The 26,862-nt window shown below is 43.0% G+C and overlaps 1 protein-coding gene across 3 annotated transcripts in view; it reads right to left on the bottom strand.

The window, feature by feature from the left end:
- Positions 1-1,601: 1,601 nt before the first annotated feature.
- Positions 1,602-26,862, bottom strand: part of PTPN14 (protein tyrosine phosphatase non-receptor type 14) — a 173,985-nt gene continuing 148,724 nt past the window's right edge. For all 3 annotated transcript variants that reach the window (XM_070591273.1, XM_070591274.1, XM_008515145.2), the window contains 6 exons: positions 25,059-25,202; positions 23,683-23,901; positions 20,479-20,607; positions 18,211-18,445; positions 14,401-14,564; positions 1,602-9,349 (listed from right to left, as the gene is read on the bottom strand). In XM_070591273.1, the coding sequence (XP_070447374.1) occupies positions 9,221-9,349; positions 14,401-14,564; positions 18,211-18,445; positions 20,479-20,607; positions 23,683-23,901; positions 25,059-25,202 (1,020 nt within the window). In that variant the 3' untranslated portion in view covers positions 1,602-9,220. The remainder of the gene's footprint in view (positions 9,350-14,400; positions 14,565-18,210; positions 18,446-20,478; positions 20,608-23,682; positions 23,902-25,058; positions 25,203-26,862) is intronic.

Genomic DNA, 26,862 nt, shown 5'->3' with positions numbered 1-26,862 from the left:
GATCCGTCTATTCCAATACCAATAAAATACTCTTAATTATTGTGGCACTGCAAAACTTTTAGTATCTACTAGGGCTAATCTTGTGTTCTCTTGAGTTTTTCTGACCCTTCTCCCATGTTTAACTCTCCAAAGTACTTGAGAATCATTTGGCCAAGGCCTCTCTGGGCCTCCCCTACCCCCACCCCCCGGAAAAGTGCTGCTGTGAGATTTACTACAATTGCATGGAGTCAGTGACACAGAGAGCTCAGCTCTTCCTCACATGAGTCTTTCTATCCAAGAATGTGGTGAGTTTATCAATTTGTCTACGTTTTGCCTTAGAGGGGTTCAGTTAGGTTTATACAAGTCCGACACATTCTTCTTAATTCCCAGATTTTATGTTTTCTATAGCTATTATGGAGGAGTTCTTTTCTTCTCTTATGTTTCCTGTTAAGTCTGACATGTTTTCCCCATTTGTTAAGTAAAATGTAAAATCACATAAAATAGACATGTTTGATCCTGTTTTTGTCATTTTATTGCATATTTTTCTTATACGTATCTTTGCTCTTTTGAGTTTTCTTCTCTCTTTTTTAAAATTTCCTTCCTCAGCTCTGCTAATATTCTATTTGGAGATAATCAGGTTTACTAGTGGTTAGTTTTATTTCTAAATTATGTAAGACTACTTTTTCTGTTTATCAACCAAAGGAAATAAACCAAGTCTATTTACACAGTCCCCGAAAGAGAAAACAAATTAATGTACCTTTTCTCTTGCCATTCCACTTGACTACTCTCCATTTTCATTGGAATTTTGTCTATTATCATTTTTTAATACTATGTGGCTTTTCTTTCAAGAACCTAATTGTCTTTTGGCCACATCACCATATACACAGAACTATTTATATGTTTAATGAGATTTGCTGCCATCTCCTTCCACCGCAGAGTGGCCCAGAGGATTCTCATTTTCATGATATGGAACAAGCTGACGCCTCTGGTAGATGAATGACTCCTGGTACAGTGACAGGGTTGTAGGCGGGTTACTCACAGAAGTGGTTATTTTGCCCTGTGACTTATCAAAGACACATTAAAAAATATCCACCCTGATCACCAGGGGTTCATGTGTATGTCTACAACAGTTGATTGGCTGAAAATTATGCGGCAGGACAGCCACCTTTAAAGGTAGAGATGAGTTGGGCTGTTAATAAAGTTGAAAGCCAAAAACAAGACTTTGGGTTCTATATCTGCCTGGTGCTTATCTTTTCCAGGTCAACAGTCTGGGATCTGAGTAAACATCAGCTGGAAAAAGGGCCATGGAGCTTAATAAGGTTTATCACTGCATTTGTGCAAAAGACCCATTTCTATGTATTCTTCATTGGCCTAGCCATCACCCCTTACAAAAGGTTTCTTCTAACAATGACAACTTTGGAAATTTCAAACTAAATTTTCAGTATGATCAAGTTATACAGGAATGAAAAGTGGGTGGTAATAAATGGGCTTTAAAAAACTCAGAAAGCTGATTTTCCCAGGCATTCCTGCCTATCCCAACATAATCCTAGAGGTAACAGATGTTGGTGCTTTCAACTAATGCAAACATACACAGGACAGAAGAGAGTTAGAAGATGCAACTATTCTCTCTGAAAAAAAAAAAGTTTATTGCATATGGAAATCAATAGATATCTTTTACAAAAAAGGTTAGAATAAAGATCTCACATTTGTAAAGGCACATATGAAACATTTTACAGCAATGACAAGGGGAGTGAGAACATAATATGCAACTAGGACCAATATCTAAATAAGACTTTATAAAAACAGATAGGAAACAGTGCAAAAAATACTGTCAAAAGTCAGTTTTATACACCTCATAATTGTGTATGAAACTGGCAAGCATAAGCTTATTTACTGATATAAAAAAGCACATAGAAGAGCATGCATAGTTTTATTTAAGGCTTTCAATATCATCAAATCGAGAGGGAGTTCATACCAAGGTAAAGTGGACATGAATATTTAGATAAATCACTCCCCAAATTAGGGAATGTCCTATACGCGTCCCACTCCCTCTCTCCCCTTATAAATGTAGTTTGTTGTCAAGAGACTGGACTTCCATCCTGCAAGGTAGCAAGAGGCCGGCCACCACGGGGAGAAGAATGTGTTTTCAGGATCCCAAGGCCCAACCTGGAATGCATTTCTCACAGCAACAACTTCATAGGTGGCTCGATTTCCAGGTCAGCCCACAACAGTCAACCAGCTCTGGCTGACACAGCCCTACATTTCTGCCGTGTTGGAGATCAGAAGGCTTCGGGGGGCTGACCCAAGAACCTTAAGAACAAACTGGTTTCTAAGTTGGGGACTTGTCTATACATCGTTTCAAAATGAAACCTATTCAATGTCAATTGTTTTCAATGATACCACAACAACAGTCCAGTGAAACCAACTAGATTGGCCGGTTACTTGATGTAACACAAATTACATAAGGTTATACGTTTAATAGTCATCTGCATATGTAAACCTTTTTGTCTTGCCATGTAAGTATCCTTAAGCAGGTTAGTTTGACTACTGAAGGAACAAAGGACATACACAGGAAATCATCTCTGATGAAGAGCAAGCTTACTTCTAAAAGGATAGGGTGAATAGATTTTTAAGATTCCAAACAGTGGCAAGAAAGTTCAGTCAAAGGGAACTGCAGTAACATTTTACAGTGTTCAAGCTGAAAAAGAAATGGCTCTGAATTACAGCTTTCCGCTCTCTGCTGAAGGTATTTATTAGCTGACACTGCAGGTGAGGAGGTGGGAGGCCCCTGAGAAATGCTGAGAATGCCAGGCACCCCCTGCTCTGAGAGCTGCCCTAGCAAAACTCAGAGCAAGATTCCTGAGATTTTAGCAAAATGGTTCCACCCCAAGGCACAAAAAGACTCCGATCCAATCTTTTCAGCTTTCTGTGTTTCCCTGAAGGAGGAGGCTGGGAAGAAAGAGTAGAAGTCACAGGTTGGATGGACAGCTTATCCTGCTCCTTCCTAGATAACTGAGACCTGATCACAACTCGTAAATGTTCCTGGAGAGCCCCAGAGCTTGACCTGTTTCACTGGATGGATCAGTCTGTGTAGAGGCTGTGAGGAAGGGAACATGGTTCAGCAGGAAGAAGCTAGAACAAATCGATTTGACTACACACTTCACTATGCCAAACGCAGCCACTGTGAATCTATGTAAGTTCACCTTGAAATAAATACCAAGAATGGTTGCAATCACCCTTTTAAACAGGACTGAAAAATCGAATCCATCTTTTCTTTCATCTCTTCTAGTACTGAATGATAATGTCCATCTCCAGGGGGAAGAAAAAGAGTACGTAAGGGCAGCTTCCTGGTTGCCAACAGCTTCGGAGCTCTTTCCACGCTGGTTATTTCCGTTTGCCAGATCTTATTCCTTGAAACTATATAAGCTTTTAAAAGTTAAAATTAGATTTCCTAATTACATAATTTGGAGAGGTTTAAGAGAAGGATTCTCTATGACTAGATTTAACTGTTTTGTAGAGGTTGCACTAAGAGAGTAGGGAAAGGAAAGAAAAAGTGCCCTGTTGAGAGCTGATCCAGAAGGCAAATGAAAAACAAGGAAAGGTCGGGACAGCCCTCAAGGAATGAGGTGCTCTTGGAATGAAGAGGGTGACATCAGAAAATAGCCCTGCCTGTGCCCCCCAGTGAGACAAGGAAAATGGCAGTCACGGTACTGACCTCCTCCCCACTTCGGTGCCCTGATTCCCCCCTGGGATTACAGGAGAGAGGAATCAAGATGCCTAGGAGCCGTGCTTGCTAACTCTGGGAGCCATGTGGATGCACAGAAACCCCTGCTATTAAGGCTTCAAGGAAAGGAAGGGCCAGCAGCAAGCGAGGGGAGACGGCATTCTTGAGCAGCAAATCGAGGCATGCATCAGAACCCGTGACACTCATCAAGCTCTCCTGCGACAGTGAAGACAGTTTAAAACCAGAAGCAAGGGTGAGACGGATCCCAACATCGCAGCCCAGTCTTTCTGAGGGGTGCCACCTCACCGTTTCCATCCCTCTGGCCTTGCAGAAAGGGATATAGGGAGTGAGAGAGACATGCCAGAGCTCAGAAAATTGTGAAACAATACACTTTTTGATAGCAACTTCAGGGCTGAGCTAAAAACCCTTCCTCTTCCCATTTATAGCTCTTCTCTGGGCAAGCTTCTGGCACTTTTTGGAAAGAATGACCCTGATGGCCAGAAGGAAGAGTGACTCTATGCAGATGCTTGTCATACTCGGGCTGCATGTCAGCTCTAGCCCTCCTGCCTTAGAACGAGACGTCCTTGAACTTATTTTTAAAATGGGAGGGCTGACTGCTCTGAAGAGGAGTAACTGAGGCGCATCCTTCCCTTTGCTGCACCAAACAACAGTAAATTCCCCCGTCCTCTGAAACCGACTGATGCCAGATACTCCACGCCAGGCTCACGGACATTTAACAGAGAACTTTTTAGTTTGACCTTGTGAAAGCAGATGCAGCTATATTAAGCTGCAAAAGATAAGGTTGTCAGCTCGATAAACATGTGCACCTACCTGGGTTTACAACCCGAATGTAAAACCTGAGAGCAGACAGGAGAAAGGGTAAGTATTAGCCGAGCTGGCTGTTGAGTTTCACAGGACCCCATGAATAACTGACTTTCGGGGCAACACATTTGGGTTGGCAGAATTTGATTGGATACACCCTCACATTTCTCCCAGGCACGTTGCTGTTAATTTCAACAGATGTATTAATAAAGTCTTTTCCCCCAAAATATCTTAGAAGTTGAGGCAAAGACAAGAGGCATTCTGCTCTCTTGCTCAAGAGTCCAAGGCAAGTGTCAAACAAAGTTTAACATTCTAGAGAGCCACTCTATAGGGCCAACTAGTTCTTCACCCGTAAAGCTGGAAGCCACTGGAACATCTGTGTGGTGTCCATGGAAAACCTCAATGTCTCCATGTGGAAGCCCTGCTGGATTAGTTGTTCCTTAGCTCACGAAGAAATCACTAAACAAGAGCGTGACGAGTGTCTGATAAAATCCACAGCCAAGAAAATAAAACACAGCAGCAGAAGAATCTTGGGTAAAACATGAAAAAGCTGAAGTCCCAAAAAGGGCCACCTTAAGAGCCCAATAGTAATTACTTGGTGCTTCTGGAAATTTCTTACTCTAGGACCCCCAACAATTATTCCCAACACAGAAGAGGAATGAAGGAGTCTAAGCTCCCTGGCATACATCTTAGAATGCCCTTGTACGTTCTCCCCCTCATCCACCTCAAGTGACTGACATATCTCCCCAAAAAGAAAATCAATAACCATAGCCACTTTCACCATCAAGCATACCACTGGCAGTGGAGGAGAGAAATTAAAAAGCACATTCTGCTTTCTGACCAAGGACACCTTCAGGTGCACACATCATGTTTCATTACCACTGGGCTGAAGTCAGCTAACACAGATGGTACATCAAGAAAGGATGGGAGCTGAAAACCCCATAATGATGTGCCTGATGGCCAACCCTGCCTATGAGAATCAACGGGGTGCTAATGTCTCTGCAAGGAGTACTTCCAAGCCCCAGAAGATGGCCCACTCACCGAGTGCGACAAGGGTCACTACAGCGAGGCAGCAGGTTCACAAAAAGAGCCAAGAGCCCACGGCACACACTTCATGTTCATTAGCACTTGTTTGGAGAAATGACATATGGCGTGCTGGGATCCATACTATATCAAGGAGAAGAAACAAACTGTACATATTAGGTTGACTCATATGAATTTCCTGTCATTATACATAAAATATGATCCAACTACTGGAAATTTCATATGGGTCAACCTATATTAAGCTGGAAAAGATAAGAAAAGTAGGCAGCTAGAGAAAAATGCTGATCTACTGTGTCCACTGGAGTTTATAACTGAACTGCAAAAGCTGAGAGCAGGCAGGATAAAGGCTCAGTGAGTACTGGGCAAACCAGTGGTCAAGTCCCACAGGACCCTCCCAGCAGAGCCCACAAAGACCATCTATCCAGGCTGATGGAGGAAGGGGCCAGAGATGGCCAAGGGACTCATAGGCAAACAATGACAGATTCATTACAGTCAAAAAACTTAAGTTCTTCTCAATCTAGGACCACAAAGGTTGTAAAAGTAAAATTCTGTTTAGGCTCCTCAAAAGTTTATTACTCAAAATATTCCATGTGAGGATGTTTTCACCTTCCCTAATCTTCCTGGGCCCCTCCAACTGAGGTGAGGAGCTCAGCCCTCTTTCCTCTCCTATAAAGAAATCAGCATTGACATCCCTCTCTAACGCAGCTAAATCCTCCTTTACTTCCTATCCAGGGAAAGTGGTGTATAAAAATGTAAATGCTACCAAAAGGTGACTCCTGAGGACCCAAGGAAACCAATAATGCTCAACAGGACCTCACTCAGCTTTGCCAGCAGGTTCGGCTCAGCTCAAGGATGAAGACGTCAAGCTCAGCCCCCATGATCCAGGGACCACAGTAAACAAGGATGAACACCGAGTCAATGTCTCCAAATGAGCGTGGATGAAAGAAACAAAACATCTCAACTGGAAACTTCAAGACCAGAGGCCTGAAAGTGGTGGATGGCTTTGTTATGAGATGGTATCTTTTTTTGCCCTCCATTTTTAATTTTCTCCCTTCAAACCCAAACTACAGCAACAAACCCTGACAGCTCCAGCTTCAGACTTGACGCATCATCAGGAGCTCATTCCAAAAGCTCTAACTAGATAACTAATTTAATACACTTTGCTTCAAGGTTTATTCCTTGGCCGGCTTCCCAGATATAAAGCATCTCTGGGCAATTATTATGCAGATGCCACTGAAAGGACTTTAAATGGCTGCTGCTAATTTAACGGGAGATATGTTGGCATTTACTGGAGATGTGAAAAGGAATGCAAAATGTGCTAAAGGACGAAAAGCTTTTGTTTTTAAAAATGAAATATGTGGAATAACTTTTAAATGTTTTCCTTTGGGTGTCAATATAAACGTTGGCTAGGAAATTGGATAGTAAACCCACTTCTTCCCTGCATTTTGGGCACTAATGAATATTCTGTAGCATAAAGTGGCAACAGTGGACGGCTTGAAAGGAGGACCATGAGCAAAGAGCTCAAAGAGACAGCAGGTCTACATGCTGCCCACGTGAGACTTAATTTGAACAGTGCCCATGTTGGGGCCTAAGAGACGAAAGAGAAATACTGACGTTGTTCATCAAACAATAAACCAGTTGCTGCAGACCAACTGTTAAAACATCCCAAACAGCAGACTATCCCAAGGATGGAAAATCTCTAAGGAAAGGAAACAAATACTTCTTTGCCTGTTGCTGATCAAATTCTGGGCGTCTCATAGTGAAGGTTATGAGCTCTGTTCCACTGAAAATACAAGTCATACTAACGGTTTTCTTTTTTAGAACATACACCAGGCTCCCTGAATCTACAGACTTCAGTTGAAGTTATACTCCTTGACTGATTCTGCAGACCTTGGAGGAAAAGAAAGGAGGCCCTCCATCTGCAGACACATGGAGTCTAAATACAGAGAATTACAACCCCTAGGAGGAGGTGAAACTGAGTTGATGGCGAGCCCGAAGTCGTTCGTTGGGAATCTGCTTCCACACCCGTCTGCCAGCATGTGGTAACAAACTCACAAAGGCACACTCTTTCTGGTTGTTTGATGCTGTTCTTTGCATTTTCAGCTCAGGGAAAAAAAAGAAAAAGGCAGCAGTGGAGGAAGGCAGGATGGAGCACCTCAATGGTCAATTCTAAGACCAAAACCACAATTTAAAAGTTGCATCCAAGAAAAACTAGACAGTAGAGAGGAAAATTCCCCAAAATTCAGCAAGAGGGAAAATGCATGGAAGATGATTTATTGTGTACTAACCTTAACCTCAGAAATTCAGAAGGACAGTGACCCATGAAGGCACAGGAAGAGACAAACCAAGAACTGAGCTTCAAACTCAGCAGCGTTAATGCCCTCACTGACCAGAGAGTGGATCGTATGGAGAAAAGGAAAGCAGCAAAGGACTTCGGCACAAATTCCACCGTCTTCCACCATGCGGGCCCAGATTTGGACTACAGGGTCCTGAGTGGGCTTAGTTCTACTCTCGCAGACCAATGCCTGGAGACGACAGCAGCACAGTGGGGGTCATATTTGGTGTGGCTCCTGGCCAGGCCCCTGCTCCCTGAGTGCCAAAGAACCCCCATAAATCAGCCTTCCCAATGGTTTCCTTTATAACCCTTCCAATGACTTCATGACTGATGCAGAGACAGAATGCACCCAGCACCTCGACCTCAGGCCCTCATCCAGCACACACATCATATGTGAATAAGAAACAGGATCAAGAGCCTGCCTGCCTCCTTTCTCTGCTCTATTATCTTTTCTCAATCAGGCAAGAGGCCTAGCTGCACAGATGGCCTGGCCCAGGGCCTCAAAGGCCACCAGACTGGGGCCCATTGGGCAAACGAGGAGAAGCAGCAAACACTGAGGCTGCAGTTCCCGGCAAGGAGACCCAGGCTCCAGAGCCCAGCACAAGGTGGTGGAGAAAGACAGAACACAGAGCTCCTCATTCAGCCTGAGTGATGGCAATTACTGCACCATAAAAGGAGCATTTCCCGGAGCTTTTCCCACCTTTCGCTCAAGCTTGGGGGCAAAAAAAAGAGACAACTGAGGGTGAAAACAGAAAGGAAGAGAGAGGAAACTGTTCATCAAGCCTCACGAGCCCCAGAATATAAGAGAATAGTGTCTTCTCCTTCAGGGAAGGGTCTTGCCCTTCATATTTTAGGATATCTTTATATTTTAGGATAAATTCATTTTCTTTCCATCTTTGATTTGGGCACAAGCAATTAAGCTGATGAATTTCAGTTGGTTATAAATATGGCTACACCTTCACTAGAGATGCATTCCCTTATGCCTCTGTCCCCAAAATGATCCACCAGGCAACCTTTCCCTACTGACGTATTACAATGCAGATCAGTCAAAATGTGGTTCAAAAGAAAAGTACTATATTATTGTGAAAACTGCATTACAATGACTCACAAAAGTTATTCCAAAGGGGAAAAAAATAAATTATCTCATATAAAATAATACATGAAGTTTTGAATGATCTTGGCTCCCATCTTCAGGGAGCCTGTGGCCTGCCGGCTCCAGCCATCTGCACCGTACTGGAGGAGCAGATGTTGTCTGGAGGTGCCTCCCCATCTGCAAGATGGAGCCAGATTCCTCTTCCAGGAGCTGGATCAGGGGGTTAAATGAGTCTGGAGTTTTGGAGGAACTGGATGAGAACTTGGTAGACAAACTTGTACTGAGCGATGGTCTGGATCATGAACATCCTTTGCTCCCTGAGGAGCCTCAGCATCATGGGCACTTCCACTTTCTGCAATAAAAGAGAAAAAGGACAAGATCTTGAGATGGGGGGCTTCCCTTGGGTCATTCCTCATTCCCTCATCCAGGAAGCATTCGCTCACTGCCCACGTGCAGGTACAAGAGAAAGCAAAGAACTGGGCCCCCTCTAGGTTTTCCCAATCAAAGACTTTACACCAACAAGTGGAGCACCTGGTCATCACGTACCACGGGTGTGATATTTTAAATAGAGACCAGTCTGTTAGAGAAAACATAGAGGCTGGAGTTAAACCCAACTGGTACTCTCAACTCTACCACGCCCAGTGGTAGGACTGAAGACATCTCTGGGTCTTAGCTTCTTCCTTGGTAAAACAAGGATAATGATGCTTCCTCTAATGGCAGTGTGGCCTTGCCCAAGTTTGTAACATTTCCTCAGCAATAACATGGGGCGATAAATAGCACCCACCTCACAGGATCGAATGATGAAATGCATGTAAAGCATTTAGCACAGCGTCTGGCACACAGTGAGCTCTTAATGAAGACTACTCACTACTATTTTATTAATATTAATCAAATAAGAACAAGCATGCCCATCGTGCCACGTCACGGGATCATAATCATGATCAAGCAAGATAATTTACGGGTAAACCTTTAAAACGTCAAAGCACAATCTCTGAATGCCAGTCACGTTTGGAGTGAAAGCCTTTAACTGAAAATGTCTTGAGTATTAAATGAGCTTGCCTATGTGTCAATTCATTGAGAATACAGATTTATCTTCAATGGAAGGGAATTAATAGGGTGGGTCATGGTGTATGAGCAGACCAGAAGCTGTCCTGGTCCCCTCAGTTGCATCACTTCCATCCTCCTGGACCAGCCACGGCAGAAGCACATTGAAGCCAATGACGCCAACGACGCCAACATACCCTCTGCACACTCCCCCTGCTCAGGCAATCAACCACACCCACAAAGTTATCAAGGACTGAGCAAGCACCGAAAAGAAAATAATAAAAACTCAGCTGGATGCCTTCTCGTACTTTACTTTCAAACTTTGCTTTCAAAAGTAATTTCAGCTATTTCCAAACTTTGTGTAGCTACGAGTCAACCCACGCCATCCTTTTTAGTTGCTCTTCTCCCAAACCAGTTAAGTAATGCACCCCACAGATTCAAAAGGGACAAAGTCAAGTCCCTGGTAATAAGGAAAGAGAAAAAGGTATGTGAATCCTCAGACTTTCAGTCAAAATATAGAGTCTAGACATAAAGTTCTGATGGTAACTAGTGGGTCTTTGCCTAAACTATTCTCCAAAGTGACTGATATCAAGATATACAACCTAGAGCCCCCTGATAATGAAGTTAATTAACATGACATTTGAGAGCATTACTCTGTGTTGGACACTGAAGATGAAAGGATAGAATAAGGCTGCTTCTCCCCTGCCCATCAGTCTGTGACACAGAGGCAGGGTCCCGCAGGAGGCAGGAGCACAGGCTCTGGGTCAGGCTTCATCTGCTGAATCAGAGCCGGAATGTGGGCACATTCCTTCATCTACCAGTGCCTCAGTTTCTCTTCTGTTATGCAAGGGCACTAATAGGACCACTCTCATAGGGGTACTGTGAAGGCTACTTGGGCTAATACTGTAAGGCTCTCAGAATAGTGCTGCCACAAGGGAAACACTTGAAACAGGTTTTGCTGTTGTTAGTGCTACAGTGACACTGTGTACAGCAGACTAGAACCCTTCCAGGTCTTTCTGCACCATCCTCTCACCTTCCGGTGCCGTGTCAGACAATGCTCCACTGCTATCCACAGGGTTTTCATGGCCAATTTTGTCGGAAGTGGGTGGCCAGGTGCTTCTTCCTGGTCTGTCTTAGTCTGGAAGCTGTGCTGAAACCTGTCCACCATGGGTGACCCTGCTGGTATTTGAGATACTGGTGGGGCAGCTTTCAGCATCCTGGCAACACAGAGCCACCACAATATGACAACTGACTATGGTTGCCTGACTGGGAAATGAACCTGGGCAGCAGGGTGAGAGTGCCGAATCTTAACCACTAGACCACTAGGGCTGGCTAAAATAGCAGCCACCTCCACCACTTTCACCACCATCTCCTCCACCTCCCCCTCCATCTCTGCCACCACCACCTCCATCATGATCATTACCATCTCAACAGCCTGTAAGACTCAGCCCCAAGGACAGTATATTATCTAATATGGGGCAGTTTGGAGACACGACAAAGATGGTTCCCCTGGTCCTCAACGAAAGAGTCCCAGTTGGCTTGAAGATTCATTTCCACAGGCTCTGCTGACCATTGTCCCTAACCCAAGAAAACATGTGGCAGCTGATTCTGGCTCAGAAGGCATTTTCTCCTCCCGACTCTAGGAAGGAAGGATAACTTATTCAGAAAAGCAGCAAGATCAAGACATCTTGCTCTTTGGCTAGTGAGACAGCTGAATCCAGGGGGCCAAGAGTACTGCAAACCATAAAACTAGTGTTGTCTGAAAAAGCGTATGGGCATTAAAATGTCATGGCTGTGGGCCACAAAGAGGCTTCTCAGAGCAGCCTGAAAGAGTCCCTTCCCGTCCCCACCTCACAGTTACCCGACCTCACTGTATGTATCTTTGTTCCAAGAGAAAGAAAAGGCATTTCACTAAGAAAACTCCAAACTATGAATTACAGCCTAAAACATAAAGTATGCTAAATCCAGAGGCCATGGAAAGAAGGCAGGAAAATTTGGACAGGAGAAAAATGGGACAAACAATTTCATATTTTTTTGTCAAAACCTTCGTTTAAAAAACCAATGAACAAACTAAAATGTCCCACTCTTCTCTTGAAATAAGGATTTCAATCTTACTAGCCAGGGCTGAAGCTACATCAGAACAAAGCAGAGGACTTTTTTCTCCGTGATCATCTACCAATAGCATTATGGGAAATAGGACAGAGAGGCTGGCTATATATATGCCAGGGGAAGGGAAGTGAAAACCATGAGTCATCTTGCTATCTTTGAATATCAATGGGAACAGAAGTCCTTTCTGGACTGACCACGCTCCAGCGAAGAATGTTCTGGCATGCAAGTGGGCATTGAGGAAATCCGCTATGTGCGGACACACCATAGAGAATTCAATCACCCCGAGCCCTCACCAAGTCCACACAAGGCCCCAGTGGCCGAATGCCTCCCTCTGCACCATGCTGGCCCTGACGCGTGGTGTTTAGGTTCTCCTGGGCCAATAACATCTGGTGATCAGTGCGCGTGCACATCATCACACCACTGAGGCTGAGCCTTTGATGGGTCTCCAGAGAGCTCAGGACAGAACAATTTTCAGGGCAGACAAGACAACTCAAGTCAGAAAGGAAGAAGAGGGAGCTGAGGAAGAAGAAAGGGATACAAGAGGCGGGGGGAAGATATGTAAGTGGGGAGGGACTGATAAGGCCCTCTGCGTCCCTGGAACCCACAGATGCCACCAGCGGAGCTCGGCTATGCTCAAGCCACATGCACAGTACGCTGATTCCACTTTATCTTACTCCATCTTCCAAGCACTGAGTGGCTTTGGGACCTTTGGGACTTAGGGGCAAGTCATTCACTCTACTGGAGACTTCTTATAGTGACAGGGTATAGGAAGCAAATAATCAAGAAATCTCATGTGAGACAAAAGGGTAAAAACTTATAGAAGATGAAAACTTTTGTTAAGTCTATTCCATGATGGTCATTTTGTTCATTAACAGGATGTCTGCTTTTTTTTTTTTTTTAACAATAGGCCACATTTAGTAAAACTCTTCCCCCCAGTTTTAGCAGCACAAACATTCCTATGGACAGACTGAAAGTTATACAATTAACTTTTTATAGGCAGGGAGTTTAAAAATCCTTTGAACATGTTTAAACAGCATTTATTGTTTTCCTGGAAGTTTAAAAAAACAAACTTTGTGGGGCAGTATTTAATCTGATTTTCAAACCATTAATGATATTGAGTAGACACATATATTATTATATAAATTTCTTTGCAGAATGTGCCTTAAAACGTTCCCTAATTTTAAAACTACTGAACCATTTCAGAAGTTTCCTTTGATTCTCCAAGCTGTATAATTTGATTGAACAAGAACCAGATGATACTGGGCATTTGCAGGCAGAGTGAAGACAGCAAGTAACTGTGGACCAGGAGGTAGGAGCCCTCACTTCTCACCTTGGTACCAGTGCTTAAGAGCCACGTGGCACCAGACAAGCCACTACATCGTTTCTGGGCCTCAGTTTCCAAATTTGTAAAACAGGAGGAGTGACATGTGCCTGGCTTCTCTACCTGGCTGCCATGAGGACCCTGACTAAGAAAAAGTGAAAGCCATTTAAAAACCCTAAAGCCCCATGAAAACAGAAGGCAGAAGAACCATTCTTCAGCCTTTGATTGCTGTTTATCTGATCTCTATGAAATTGACCAGCCCTCTGTGTAACTCCCAGACCCCCAGGGAGCAGTAACGGATTGCCGCGTCCCCTGTGGGCCCCAGCTCCACTGCAGCCCACTCCTCTGGGGGGCAGGGCTTGGCGGCCAGCTTTCGGCACGGGCAGGCCCTGTCTGTGCACTCAGATTATGTACCCCACTCTGCTACAGCACACCACTGCCAGCCAGGACGAGAACAGAGAACCTCCATCAAATAAAACCTCCCTCTGAAGAATGAGAAACAGTTTTAGAGTATACACATTTTCACATAGCATTTAGGCCAAAACACATCCCAGAAAAGCAAGATGCGTCTAAACTACACGTAACCAAATAACCCACCACGAAAAACTACCCACTGTAAGACCAGATGGTCTACAAAACACTGCAGACTTCTGGAAGTCAATGCCGACTAAGTTCAGATTTCCTAAATGTTTCCTATCTCACACTTTCATCTCTTCGTCTATATTGTCTGGGTATCTACAGAGAGCAGCAAAAGACAAAAGATAAGGAAGTCTGGAAATGTCAGAGTCCAGTTAGGAATCACGGGTTTGGAAAACTCTTGTCAGGAGAGAGGAAATTAGGCATTGGAAACGAAAGGGCACAGGGGAAGTTCTGGCCGTGGTGTAGATTTGTCCCCAAGGTGGAGTATTCAGAAACCCAGAATGACTCACTTCATTATGCTCCAGGCAGTAGATCATCAGCTCAGAAAGAATGACCACGCCGGTCCTTCCCACCCCAGCACTGCAGTGGACGACGATCGGAGGGTGCTGGTTCTTAGTGCCTTCCAGCATGCTGTTGGTATGGCGACGGACCGACTGGATCTCCTCCAAGTAGGCTGCCAGACAAAATGCAAATCTTGTCACCAAAGTCCTACATGGCTTTGCATACAAGTGAGGGGGGCGAACCTGATGGTGAATCTTTCTTTTTCAAGTGATGATAATTTACACTTCTTACAAGACACTAATTATTGGCTGGTACCCACTGTAGGGTCCGGGATCCAGAAAGGACCAGCTGGGAGTCAATTAGGCCAGGGGAGAATTTGTTCTTTAAATTAAATAGTTCTTTTTTAAAAATTAAATTCTGTTTTCCCCTCTGCAAATCCCAAAGTCCCCCAAGCAGATGATTCTCGACATTACTTACAGCAATTCCTACTATTAACAGACTGGGATCAGAACACCAGCGAGGTCCCCTTGAAACGACCGCCTGTCAGAGCCAATTTCTGGTGGGAAGAGCATCCATCTGCCCCTTCTTCCTTCCCCTCACTGAATGAGTGAATGTCAACTGAGGCTTGACTTCAGTTTTAGATTTTAAAATAGACTTGTAGGGGGGCCTGCTTTTCAGCTGGGATTCCATGTGGTTATGTGAGCAGCTCAAGATGAGCCCCCCACCCCCTTGCTTTCTGGAGGCAACATGGCTGCAGGGGGAGGGGTGGTGCCACCCCCCATCCCTTCCAACATCTGCCTGGCTCAGCAGGGCCGTGCAGGGGTCTGTGCAGTACGCCAATTGGGCACAAATGAAAAATTACAGCAATACAAGCCTTAATGACTTTTTTTTTTTCCATGATCATGGAAAAAAAGGAAAAGTATATAAATGTAATCCTCAAACAGTTCAAGAACCAGAAAAGGTCAAGTGGTAATTGAGATTTTGTAGTAGTTAGCTCAGGGGAGAGCAGATTTGAAGATTCTTGATACTCAGAAAACCTCATCCTAATGCAGCGATGTAAAACAAGGGGAAACACTCAGGTTCTTGAAGGGGAAAAAAAGTGAGTTCACACCATTCTAGTAATTTAAAGGTATCTGTTTACATACAATTAATAAGAACTCCTATTTTCCCTTATAACCATATCTAATTACAAAGTCATTTAAAGTAGTTTACCAAAAAAACCCTATTACCACCCTATTAAACCCTAGGACCACCACCACCAGTAATGTAAAATGAAACAAAAAAGAGGGAGGACAATCTGAGATGACTAGATATAGTAGTGGCTACTGGGTGCCAACAAGAGCTAAATACTGTGCGTGGAATTCTCTTCATGATTATTCTACGAGGAGGAAAAGAAATTAGGCGACTGAGCATTCTCTGTCTGACAGAAGGCAATGCTCACATACGAAAGACAAGGCTTTTCTTGTGCTAAATTTAAGAACAGAAGTAAAAGGAATATTGATCAATAAAGCAGATGCCACCATCAAATGGAGTTTCATGAAACACAGAGAAACTGGATTTAAATGAATGCTTTCTCTAGCCATCATATTAATAGAGTTCCTTAAGCTGTAGCTCAGTGAAGACACTTGGAGGCCAGAAGACAATTTGGCATAGGTCTTCTGCATCCAGGTAATCTAATACAAACATGAGCAAAAACCTTTTTAAATTCTTAAAAATCTAGAGAGCCACTGTTTCTAAGATCCTGTTCAGCACACTTGTCCTGAGTTTCTTAGAAACGTAAGTTAATAAATATATACTGTTTAAACATATTCTTTATATTTTTCAGTAATTTAAATTGGCATTCCTTAAATTGGTTCTGAATTAAAAGCTGTGACTAATTTTAACCACCTTTTGAACTTAATCTTCTATCAGAGGTATTGCCAATCAAACTGATTTTTTTTTTTTTTTTTTTTTTGGTGAGGAAGATTGGCCCTGAGCTAACATCTGCTGCCCATCTTCCTCTTTGTGCTTGAGGAAGATTGTCACCGAGCTGTGCCAATCTTCCTCTATTTTATATGTGGGATGCTGCCACAGCATGGCTTGATGAGTGGTGTGTAGGTCCAAGCCTGTGATCCAAACCTGCAAACCCCAGGCCACTGAAGCGGAGTGTGTGAACTTAACCACTACGCCACCAGGCTGGCCCCCTGATTTACTTTTATTGTTTCCATTTGCTGCGTCTTGGAGAAAATTCTAATAAGTCAATTACATAGCAAAAGATTACCAGAAAGGAATAAACAGAACACTGTTATGAGGAAAGAAAGTTCTGCAAAGGTCATGGCCCTCCTTATTAATATTTTGAGCTACAGATAACCGTTTGACCTCAAAATCACTAACCCTCTCTAAATCTTGCTCTAGATCCATTGATTCCAATCATCTTTCTATTTTCTAGTTTCAGTGTTCAACTCCTCAAGTACCATTGTCACTCTAATAGGAAATTGGAACTTGTGAAATGGTACTTTTAGGTACTTGAAAACTTAGTCTCGCTCTCTTCTCCACCCCGCTCCCATCTAAATGTACATCAAAATAAAATCAAGGTTTTGACATTCTCCAACATCCAGAGGATGGTTCCTTCGTGGTGGTCACAGGTCTTCCGCCAGCTGGAGAGTCAACAACATAGCAGGTATAACAGATGTGCAGAGAGCCCAAGGGCCTCCTTCTGAGCTGGGTAAGGAAGGAATGAGGCTTCTCCACAAGTGCAGGACATTTATGCGAACACGTGAAGAGGAAGAGAAAGCACTGCGGCCACCAGACGACAGTGTCAGATCATAACCCCTGGACTGTCGTCATGGGCCTTTCTCACGAGACTGTGAGTGCCTTTGAAACAGACTGTTTCATCTCTGGGTTCTAACAGCCCAATCCAGTGCCTGGCACATACTGGGCACATATCCAGTTTTTGACCTTTCAAATAAAACTCTGAGTATAATCTGGGTGAATTCGTTTCTAAGATACCCATATCCTGAAAAAACATACAAAACTTAATGAATGCAAAAATGGCAGTTGCAAAAACTACAAGTTGACTTCAGTAATTCTCGGTGTCTTAATCACAGGTATGAGAAAGTACTCATTCGGATTTACGGCTGTAGGGAAATACAGGGCTTGTGAGATGCAAACTTCCAGGAGAAATAAAAAATAAGTGTTTTCTTTATTGCTCTGTGGTTTTTTGATTGCGGTAAAATATACATAACATAAAATTTACCATATTAATCATTTTTAAGTGTACAATTCAGTGCCCTAAGTATATTCACAATGCGGTGCAACCATCACCACTATTCATTGCCAGAACTTCTTGGTCTTCCCAAACAGAAACTTTGTACTCATCAAACATTAACTTCCTGTTGCCCCTCCCACAGCCCCTGGTGACTTTTATTCTACTTTCTATCTCGATGAAGCTGCCTATTCTGGGTACCTCACATAAGCGGAATCACACAATATTTGCCCTTTTATGTCTGATTTATTTTACTTAGCATAATGTTTTCAAGGTTCAGACATGTAGGATGTATCAGAATAGTTCTTTATTAATGAGTAGCTAAAGGTCTAAATCAAGTAGAAACAATTAGTTCACCAGAGTTTTAGCTTATTTGCATAAAACAGAAAGAGAATATGATAAATGACATGTATTAGTCTTCTCTGTTCTACACATATGATATGAAGGGACATAAACTTCAATGTCATAAAACTTTTGCCACTTAAGAAAAAGCATCCTTTCTTTCCATTTCACCTCCAACTGATAAGACCATTGATGCAGTTGATCAAACCTCAATTGGGAAGAAAAAACTTACACAAAAATCCTTGGACATCCTCTGGGCAGCCATGATCGGGCCAGTCAGTATATTGCAAATGCCACACGGTCCTTTCCTGTCCAGACAAAAGGTGCTTGACCTTCAAGCCGGTGGTTGCATAGCAACCAGAATCTGTCCGGAACTTTGTGGTGACCTTAAACTTGCCATAGGTGGCTGAGCTGTGCTTGGAACCCAGTTTGGGCCAGTATCGGTGGCTCTTGGTTCGTCCACCTTCCTGAATGACACACAAAAGCAAAACTAGAAATAAGTCAGGGGAAGCGCTTATCCTCTTAATCTTGAAAGCTAAAGACAGAGGAAAATGCTAATAGCTTCTAAGTCACTAACTCAGTAGCACTGTGCAGTGTCTATCACAGAATAGATCCCATAAATTTTAGCTAAGAACAATAGTAAGATTTACAACGGTATTGTATTATATTAATGGAAAAGTTAACAGATTCACAACTGAGCTGCAGTTGAATGTTAGAGAGAAGAGCCGGTGCTAAGTCCAGAGGCAGAAACAAGCGTAGTGTGTTCCACAGACAGAAAGGTCTTCAGGGTGGCTGCAGTCTGGCGGGTGCTGGAGAGGGTAGTAGAGAGGAGGGCAGAAAGGCCTCCCAGCCACGGTAAGGACTTTGGGTTTCATTCCATGGACAGTGGGAAGCCAATCGAAGGTGATGGAGTGACGGATTCTGGCAATCGTTCTAGGTCATGCTTCTCATTTCTGACATTCATCCCAGGTGCCTTCTGTTATACTACACTGACTACTGACTACTGATGCTGTCTCTATCTTCTAGTGTCAATCTCACATTTTTTTTCAGCCTGACCCATTTGTTTTAGTTCAATCAACAACTCATACAGAGAGCTGGTTACACCCCTTTCTGTCTCCCTTAGTTTTATAATCTTTCCTGAGGGTGTGCATTTGCAACCATTTACAAATGGGGTCTGTTGTTAAGTTTGCAGGCTCAGGTTTCAGCTCAAATGCAATCTCCACAGAAGGCCCTTGGCTGCCCAGCTAATCTAAAGTTGCCCCCCACTGGCACTCAACCCCATCACCTGGTCCCATTTTCTCCATGGCACTTACCTCTATCTGAGCTTACTTTATTTGTTCCCTTTTTACTGTCCTTCCCACTAGGATGGAGCCCCCTGGGGCAGGGATCATGCCAGTCTTGTTTACCCCCCTGCCCCTGAGGGTAGCACAGATGGTACCCTGTATTAAGCAGAATGAATCCCTTACAGTGAAGCAATCTGGAAAGGTGATAAAACTATTCTAGAGATTTTAAGGAGACTTTACTCTTTGTAGGAAGGTCAAACAGTAGGTCAGCCTAGAGAAGTACAACTGGCTTTAAAGGGCTTGAAGTCCCTTCACCACTATCTTCTAATGAGCTGTTCTGGAAAAGCAACTGCTCAGAACAGTCAATGAAGGGAATAACAACTTTTTTCTCAGTTCTCTCTGTTCCCCATGCTTTTAAAACTGTTAGGAAAGAGGTATGCAATACCATAGATATTAGTAAAAGACAGATGAAGCTAGTCCCTTCAATGACTTCAAAGCATAAGCTAAAATTTAATGAAAGGAAAAAAAGGAAGTTGTTAAAATAAAAACTTAAAAACGTGACAAGAGAAGAAACACAAAACTTCTTCCCCTAAATACAGCAAGCTCCAAGCAAATTGCTAGATTGACTGGTGGTGCACGCCAGTTTTTATAACACCACGTAGAGTTCTCTGGTTACAAAGGAAAAACTATGTTTGACCTGGCAAAGGAAGAAAAAGATTTCTTTTTTCTCTCCCCAAAGAATAGAGACCTCTACAGGAGACAACAGCTTCTGGTCTTTCTGCAGCTGATAACCACGATGGCATGTGGAGCTGGTCATGCCCCCGGGTTGGGAATATGTGTCAATTTACCCAGAGCAGCCCAAAGTTCTCAGATTCCAGGGGAAGGATTATTGCTTTGTTTGGCACACGAACGTGAGCCGGCTGAACTGAAGTTTGGTTCGTTTTGTTTGTTCATTTGATTTTAGTTCACGTCAGTTCAAGGAAAAGAGTTAAAAGCTGGATGAAAATGGGAGGCGACAATAAATTGTCTTTGGAAAACAAAACAAATCTATGTGGAAGTAAGAAGAGAAAATAGATGCATGCCAAAGAGAAAAGGATTTGCAGAGAAATGGAGCTGTAGTAAGGAGGATGGGGCAGGAAAGTCACCAACGTGAAGCCCGTCTTCTGGCCACCCCGCCCCCGGGAACAGACGGCCGTATGCACAGCCATTCCTCTTACCTCTTCTGCGGTGACCATGGCGATCACATTCGCTCCCTGCTCCCACACCATCTGCCAGAAGTCGTGGCATGTGTGTGGCAGGGGCCCCTGAGTGGCTATGTAGTGCCATTCTGCCCCACCAACCACCACCTGGAAACCAAGAAAAACATCAGTGAATGAACCTCAAATCCAGGACAGAACTACCTGCTGACCACAGGTCCATGTGTATCCACCTGAAAACCTTGGATAAATTTTTTGGGGGCCAAATGGGTTACTGCCATTAATCAAAAACCCTGAGATCAAGATTGCTAGTGACATGTTCTAACATGAAAACACTTTTTGCCACTCGAGCCTATTAAAATACACCTAAGCTTTTTTGCCTACAATCCAAAGTAATTACGTGAAAACCAGTACATATTAAAAATATATACATATATACATAGAGAGGGAGACATATATATCCATACCCAAAATAGTACATGATTATACGTGTATACAACCTAATATAATTTGTTACAGAAACAATAGCTATGCTTACTATGTGCACGGCAGTCTGATAATTTCCATTCCTTTCTTTATTCTAGTCTATTTCATTAAAATAAAAAGACCCAAACTGGTCCTGATTACTACATTGATTTCACCCTCCCACTACTATATTGTGATCTGCAGTTTGAGAAACAGTGCTCTGGGGCATCCTTTTAAACAATAAAAAAGTCTACTATGGAATAACACCCCTTTGGGAACCATGTCTTTCTATCGCTGACCTGATATGAAGTGTATGATAAACCTCCATTGTACTTGCTCTTCTCTGGTGCCACACACAGTAGCAGTGTTATGAATGCACTTAAGTCAACAATACGTGATATTTTACCATTAACTTCCCTTTGTGCAGTACTACAGTGTCCAAGCGAATTTGGGAGTCCTGAGATGATTTTGGATAATAAAAGGATTACCCCATACAGCTCAGGCTGATCTTGGAAGGATAATTCTGCAGCTATCAATATCAGTGGCAGAGAATCATAAATAAGAATTTGTGCGCCAAGTGTTAAAGGTCATGCTACCAGGCTGAAACAGTGGCCTTTGGAGAGCTTCTTTCTGTGTTCTCTTCCATTCCTGTGCCTTGATATTGCAAAATCAGGCCCCCTTCCACATCCACCAGTGCAGATCTCTAGATAGTTCTAGGAGCAATGAAGTGATCATTGTTTGAAACTTTTTCCCCTCATTTATTTTATGAAACTATATGCTAACTTGATTCAAACGAAAACAATGTCGGTTATTGTCTCATTACACAAGACATGTTCAGGTCAAAGCTGGCAAGCAAAATCTATTTTCCAAGTACTGGTGGGAGATAACATTCATATATTTGTTGGCTGGCTAGGAGTTTGGTTTATCTGTGGAATTGTGATTTTAAACATTAGCCTCTCTGGCACCCAACCTATAGGAACCATAAATACTTCCAGAGTTTGCTGCGGCCTGGGGTCTTTCGGCATATTCCAAGTATTGACAGGAGGGTATTAAAAAGCGCATTAAAAACACAACAACCAATGCTACTGAGGTAGATTTCACAGACGTGATTCCACCTCTGGAGCAAATAAATTTCTGTTCTGTGTTAATGGCTCTTGGAACCCAGGGAGAAAACATTGGAAGATATACAACTCTATTCCAAAAACACAAAGACAAGTTCTTGCAAGCTCTATGGGTCTATTAAACGCACCCATGTCTAACCCAGATCCACAAGATGAAATGTGGGCCTCGGAGAATACTGAGGAAGTAACGCTTCTGTTAACAATACCCCATGGGCACAGCTGATGCAGAGTGACAGCTTTTTCCAGGGAGCAGATGGAAAATGGTGGAGGAGATTTGGCCAAAAGAAGAAGACAGTATAATATAACCACGTAAGATTTTCATAGACATTCTATCAAGAAGCAGCTGTGTCACCTGCATCTTTGTTTGAGTACATTATTTTGGTCATTGTTTCACAATCTAAAACTAAGCCCATGAAACTCACTGTTGTCATTTTACTTCAGAGTTTCCTGGGGTTCACTTTTTATTGTTTTAGTTCTCACTCTAAAAAATAAGAATAAAATGCGCAATATGATCCGTGATAGTTGCTCTTTCGTATTTCTTTTGACAGTACTTTCTGATACATATATATATATATATGTTTATCTTTGCTCTATGTACAAAAACACTACACCCAATCAAGGTATACTTTTCATATTCTGTATCAAAATCATTTTAACTGATACATGCGCCAGACATCTGGCTATATTTTAGAGGCTCAAAGGAACCTACCAATGATTCTTATAGAGTTAAAAAGTCCAATGAAGAAAGAAAATAACTCTGGACAAAGCCAGAAACAGGTTTCTAAGGCTACTGATCACGACAGACTATACTGTGAACTACGTATTTTTAAAAACATCCTGGAACAATTGTTTTAACATTACTATATGAACAAATTCTCCCACTTCAGAGCTCTGAGCAAATGGCGACTTTCTAAACAAACATGTTCTGTTATTAGGGACACTGAGAAGGTGAGCTATTTAGGGAATGTTTAACCGTATGTACGCTTTTATCCATGACGCTAAATTCTACCTAAAGCAAAGCTGACACATGAAATACTATATGAAAGACTGAGATGTGAAGGGTGGAAGTATCTGAAATAGAAACAAAGATTTAATGCCACTAATGCACTGAATAATTTAGCAAATCCTGCAAGATTCACTGTCGACCACACCTTTATGGTTTACGTTTAAAGGAGTCCACTCCTCTAAATATCACGCAGCTGGAAAAGGCATCACCTGTCACATTACAAGGGAGAACGGAAGAGTTCCTGCTGCTCTTGAACATCATAAAAACTCCAACGGCAGAAATACAATCTCTGTGACTTCCACTCTCCATCATCCGCTAATTACAAACCAAAAAGGACAATCCTCAGCTTTTCCTGTAGGTTTTAGGGAGTGGACCGACCCACAGAGAGAAGAGAAAGTTAAATCCTGGGTGATGAGCCAGCTTCAGAAATAGCTGACCTGAGGCTTCCCCGGAAGCTGCGAGGCTTCCCTCTCTCTGCAGTGGCAGGCATGCCCTTCCAGTCGCCTAAGAGGAGCACAGAAGTTCAAAAACACTCCCCTCAGGGTCTGGGGACAAGCCAAGACGCACAGTTGCAGCCTGGACGTTTTTTTCTCCCTGCATTTTCACCGTGAACCCAGCACTCCCCTTTCTCACCTTGATATGGGAGGCATTGATGTAACCTGTGTTATTTTCTTTGGTCGGTATCAGCTCCACTCGGTTCTCCTCGTAGGGCACTACTTCTCGGATTCGGCTGCGCTCGGCATTTTCTGGCAGAGCCGCTGTGCTGAAAATGCCATTCGCCTTTTTCTTTGGAATTTGCTCATATTCTGTGAACACCATTCCCTCTTCTAGCTTCTTCTTCAGGGTTCTGAACTGCAACAGAAATTAATCTTCAATTCTCCACATTATTTTATCCAAAACTCCAACAAAACAGCCAGATTTCTTTAAATATTTACAGTGATAGCGTTAATAAACAGTTTCAAAATGTACAACGAGAGCTTGATTATTTGTTCTCGTTATTGACCATATCGCTAATTTCTCTTGTCCAATAACCAATCTCCTTCTCGCTCATACCTTAAACAGAACAAATCTGCAAGACCAGGCAAGAGCTGAAATTCAAAATCAGTATTTTTGTTATTAACACCTCTGTTTAAAGTCCTAGTGACAAGGAGATCGTTAATCATAATTATCCAAACATTCTTTTCTCCACTTACTTAGCTGTTTCTCCTGAGCTAAATTTTAAGATGATATTGGTCCACAGTTCTCTTGTTCAGAGGATTAGACCCTCCACTCCTTTTATTTTTCCCATGGCCAAACTACTAATTACAATAACAAGGTATAAACTGGATTAAAGGATATCACTAAAGTTTCTTCTGGCCCTAAAACCCTTCTAATGCTTCATAGATACTGACAGAAACCTAAAACCCTCATATTATGAGCACTCTATGAAATTTACACGACCTGTTCCTTAACCTGACAGAAATTTCAGGGACTGCAGGAGCACCTTTCTTCGCCTCTAAAACCACCATGAGACTTCTCTTTGCTTTTCAAAACCAAAGTCATCACAATGCATTATCCCAACAACCATAAATCAGCCACATTTTATAGACAAATAAGAAGACAGCCTATTAAAAGAATTCTATAAATGTTTGGGTAAAATAACCAGTTCCTAATAAAGATTAATCGTTCACAAAAGTCGCAGAAATGGAGAGTTCCAGTAACTGCTTAACTTCCTCACTTTTGGAAAAGAAAAAAAAAAAACAGCCCCAAAGGAACTGAGTGACTTGACCAAGGTCACAGAGCATGTTAGGGGCTGGTCTCTCTCAAGCATCACTGCACCAGCTTGACAGAGAGACACGGGATGTTGGAAAGGATGGACTTGATGCAGCACAGACCAGGTCTTGCTCATTTCAAATCGAAGAATTAATTCATCACACAAAGCTTCTGCTGGCATGTTTGGGCAAGGAGAGAGCGCTGGAATTCTAAGACGACAGAGAATGAATCACATGTTTGACAAGCCCAGTGCTTACCCTCTCGTCCATGGGAACTCGGGTGGCATCGACTCGACTCTCTTCCCGCCCCGAGACCCGAGCAACCGAGAGTCCATTCAGTGCCGCCAACATCAGTGGCCTCTTCTGCGCCTCCAGACCTGCCATCTTCTGCTTCTCTAGATTCTTGTGGCAAGAAAAGGCATGTTCTCATTGTTTATAATACCAGTAGAATGCTGGAATGTGTTTTAATCTCCCCAAATCTGTAACTCCCCAGCCAAGGAATGCAGACAATCACCATTTGTACGGCAAATTCAAACAGAGCCTTCCCGTCCCTCCCATGGGCCTGAGGAAGCCGGTTCCTGCAGGATTCTGGAGCTCTTATTTAAAAATGGATGGATGAATGAACAAACAAACAAATTAGAGCAAAGACTCCATATGAACACACCCTGCCACGGGGCTCACAAAACAACAGGGTACAAGAAAGACACTTTAGGAAGATAAGGACTGAAGGAAGACAGGACGAGGAAAAGAGAAGCAGTTTCATGAATAATTGAATCCAAGCACAATCATGGACCTTTTATACAGATTAAATGGTAAAAAAACATATAAAAACTGTTTGCTGCATGGTTAAGAGATCTAGATACATAAATTGCAGAGAAAAACCTTCCCAAGTTTCCATTTGGAGGGGCTAAGACTGAGGATGTCAATCCTATATTGAGTCTCTGGTCACTGAGCTACATGCCCAGAATGAGAGCTGAGGTGGTTTAGCAAACTTACTGACACTAAAGTCTGGGGCCATCTACGATGACCCACCAGGCATTCCCTTTCATGCTTCTTCCAGAGGGCCCAAAGGAATGGACATCATGGCTCCCAATGACTATGGTGGGACATCACAGGATGTGACTAAGCCATGGGAGGATATGGACTTGGGGGCTGAGCAGACCAGAGGGAAAGGCTTGATGCTAACACCTGGCCCTTGGTTGTGGTCTTTTGATTTCCTCTCTAGCCTTGCCTGCACTGACCCTCTGACACTGGATCCGTCCGGGCCCTGGTTAGTACATCTACCACTGCACTTCCTCACGTCCTCCAAACTGACTGAGGTAGGAAAAAATCTCCTTTTACTAAGTAAAGGTAAGCCAATAAGAGCATTTCCTAAAAATAATTTTGTCTTAGAAGACAGAAGAACAGAGGGACTTCATAAGCACACAAACAGATGGGTTTTTTACTAAGTTTAAGATTTTGATCCAAACAGAAGTGAAGCTAATTTTCAGATTCCTTTGGCTGCCACAGGTGAAGGGGTCATCTCATCCCTGGCCTCTTTTCCAGCCGTTAGGTATTTTTTTCTTAGTCTATCATTTATAAACGGACTCCCTAGGGAGGTGTTTTGATGGAGCCATGGTGTTGAGAGATGACATGGGGTTAGCAGATTATTCTAATTGTGGGTAGAAGGGATGGTATCACACTCTTATATGCGTCCCCTGGTCATTGCGATGCCACCTACAGTCAAAATGGAGCCCTGGCCTTTGTGAGTGATGCTGCCAATAGGAGGCTCCGCCCAGGGATACAGCTGATGGATCAAACAGAAGGAGCATCTCAGAGGAGGATTAACTGTGAGAAAGTGAGAAAAGGATCAATGAATTTTCAGCAAAAAAGTATAATAGTCTGAGGAATGGCCCTGATTTCTCAATCCCAGGCTGACTTTGAAGATTTTAGATTTAAATTTTGGGGTGTTTGTTGGCTTATTTGTTTTTGTAAGGGAGAAATTTTTTCCCACCACCTCTTTGAGTTGAGAATCTGTTTCACTCTTGCGCAAAGCTTTCAGAAAGTAGGAATTACGGAAAAA

This window comes from Equus przewalskii, chromosome 23 (assembly GCF_037783145.1).
Source record: "Equus przewalskii isolate Varuska chromosome 23, EquPr2, whole genome shotgun sequence".
Classification (NCBI taxonomy): domain Eukaryota; kingdom Metazoa; phylum Chordata; class Mammalia; order Perissodactyla; family Equidae; genus Equus; species Equus przewalskii.
This window is presented reverse-complemented; position numbering and strand designations above follow the sequence as displayed.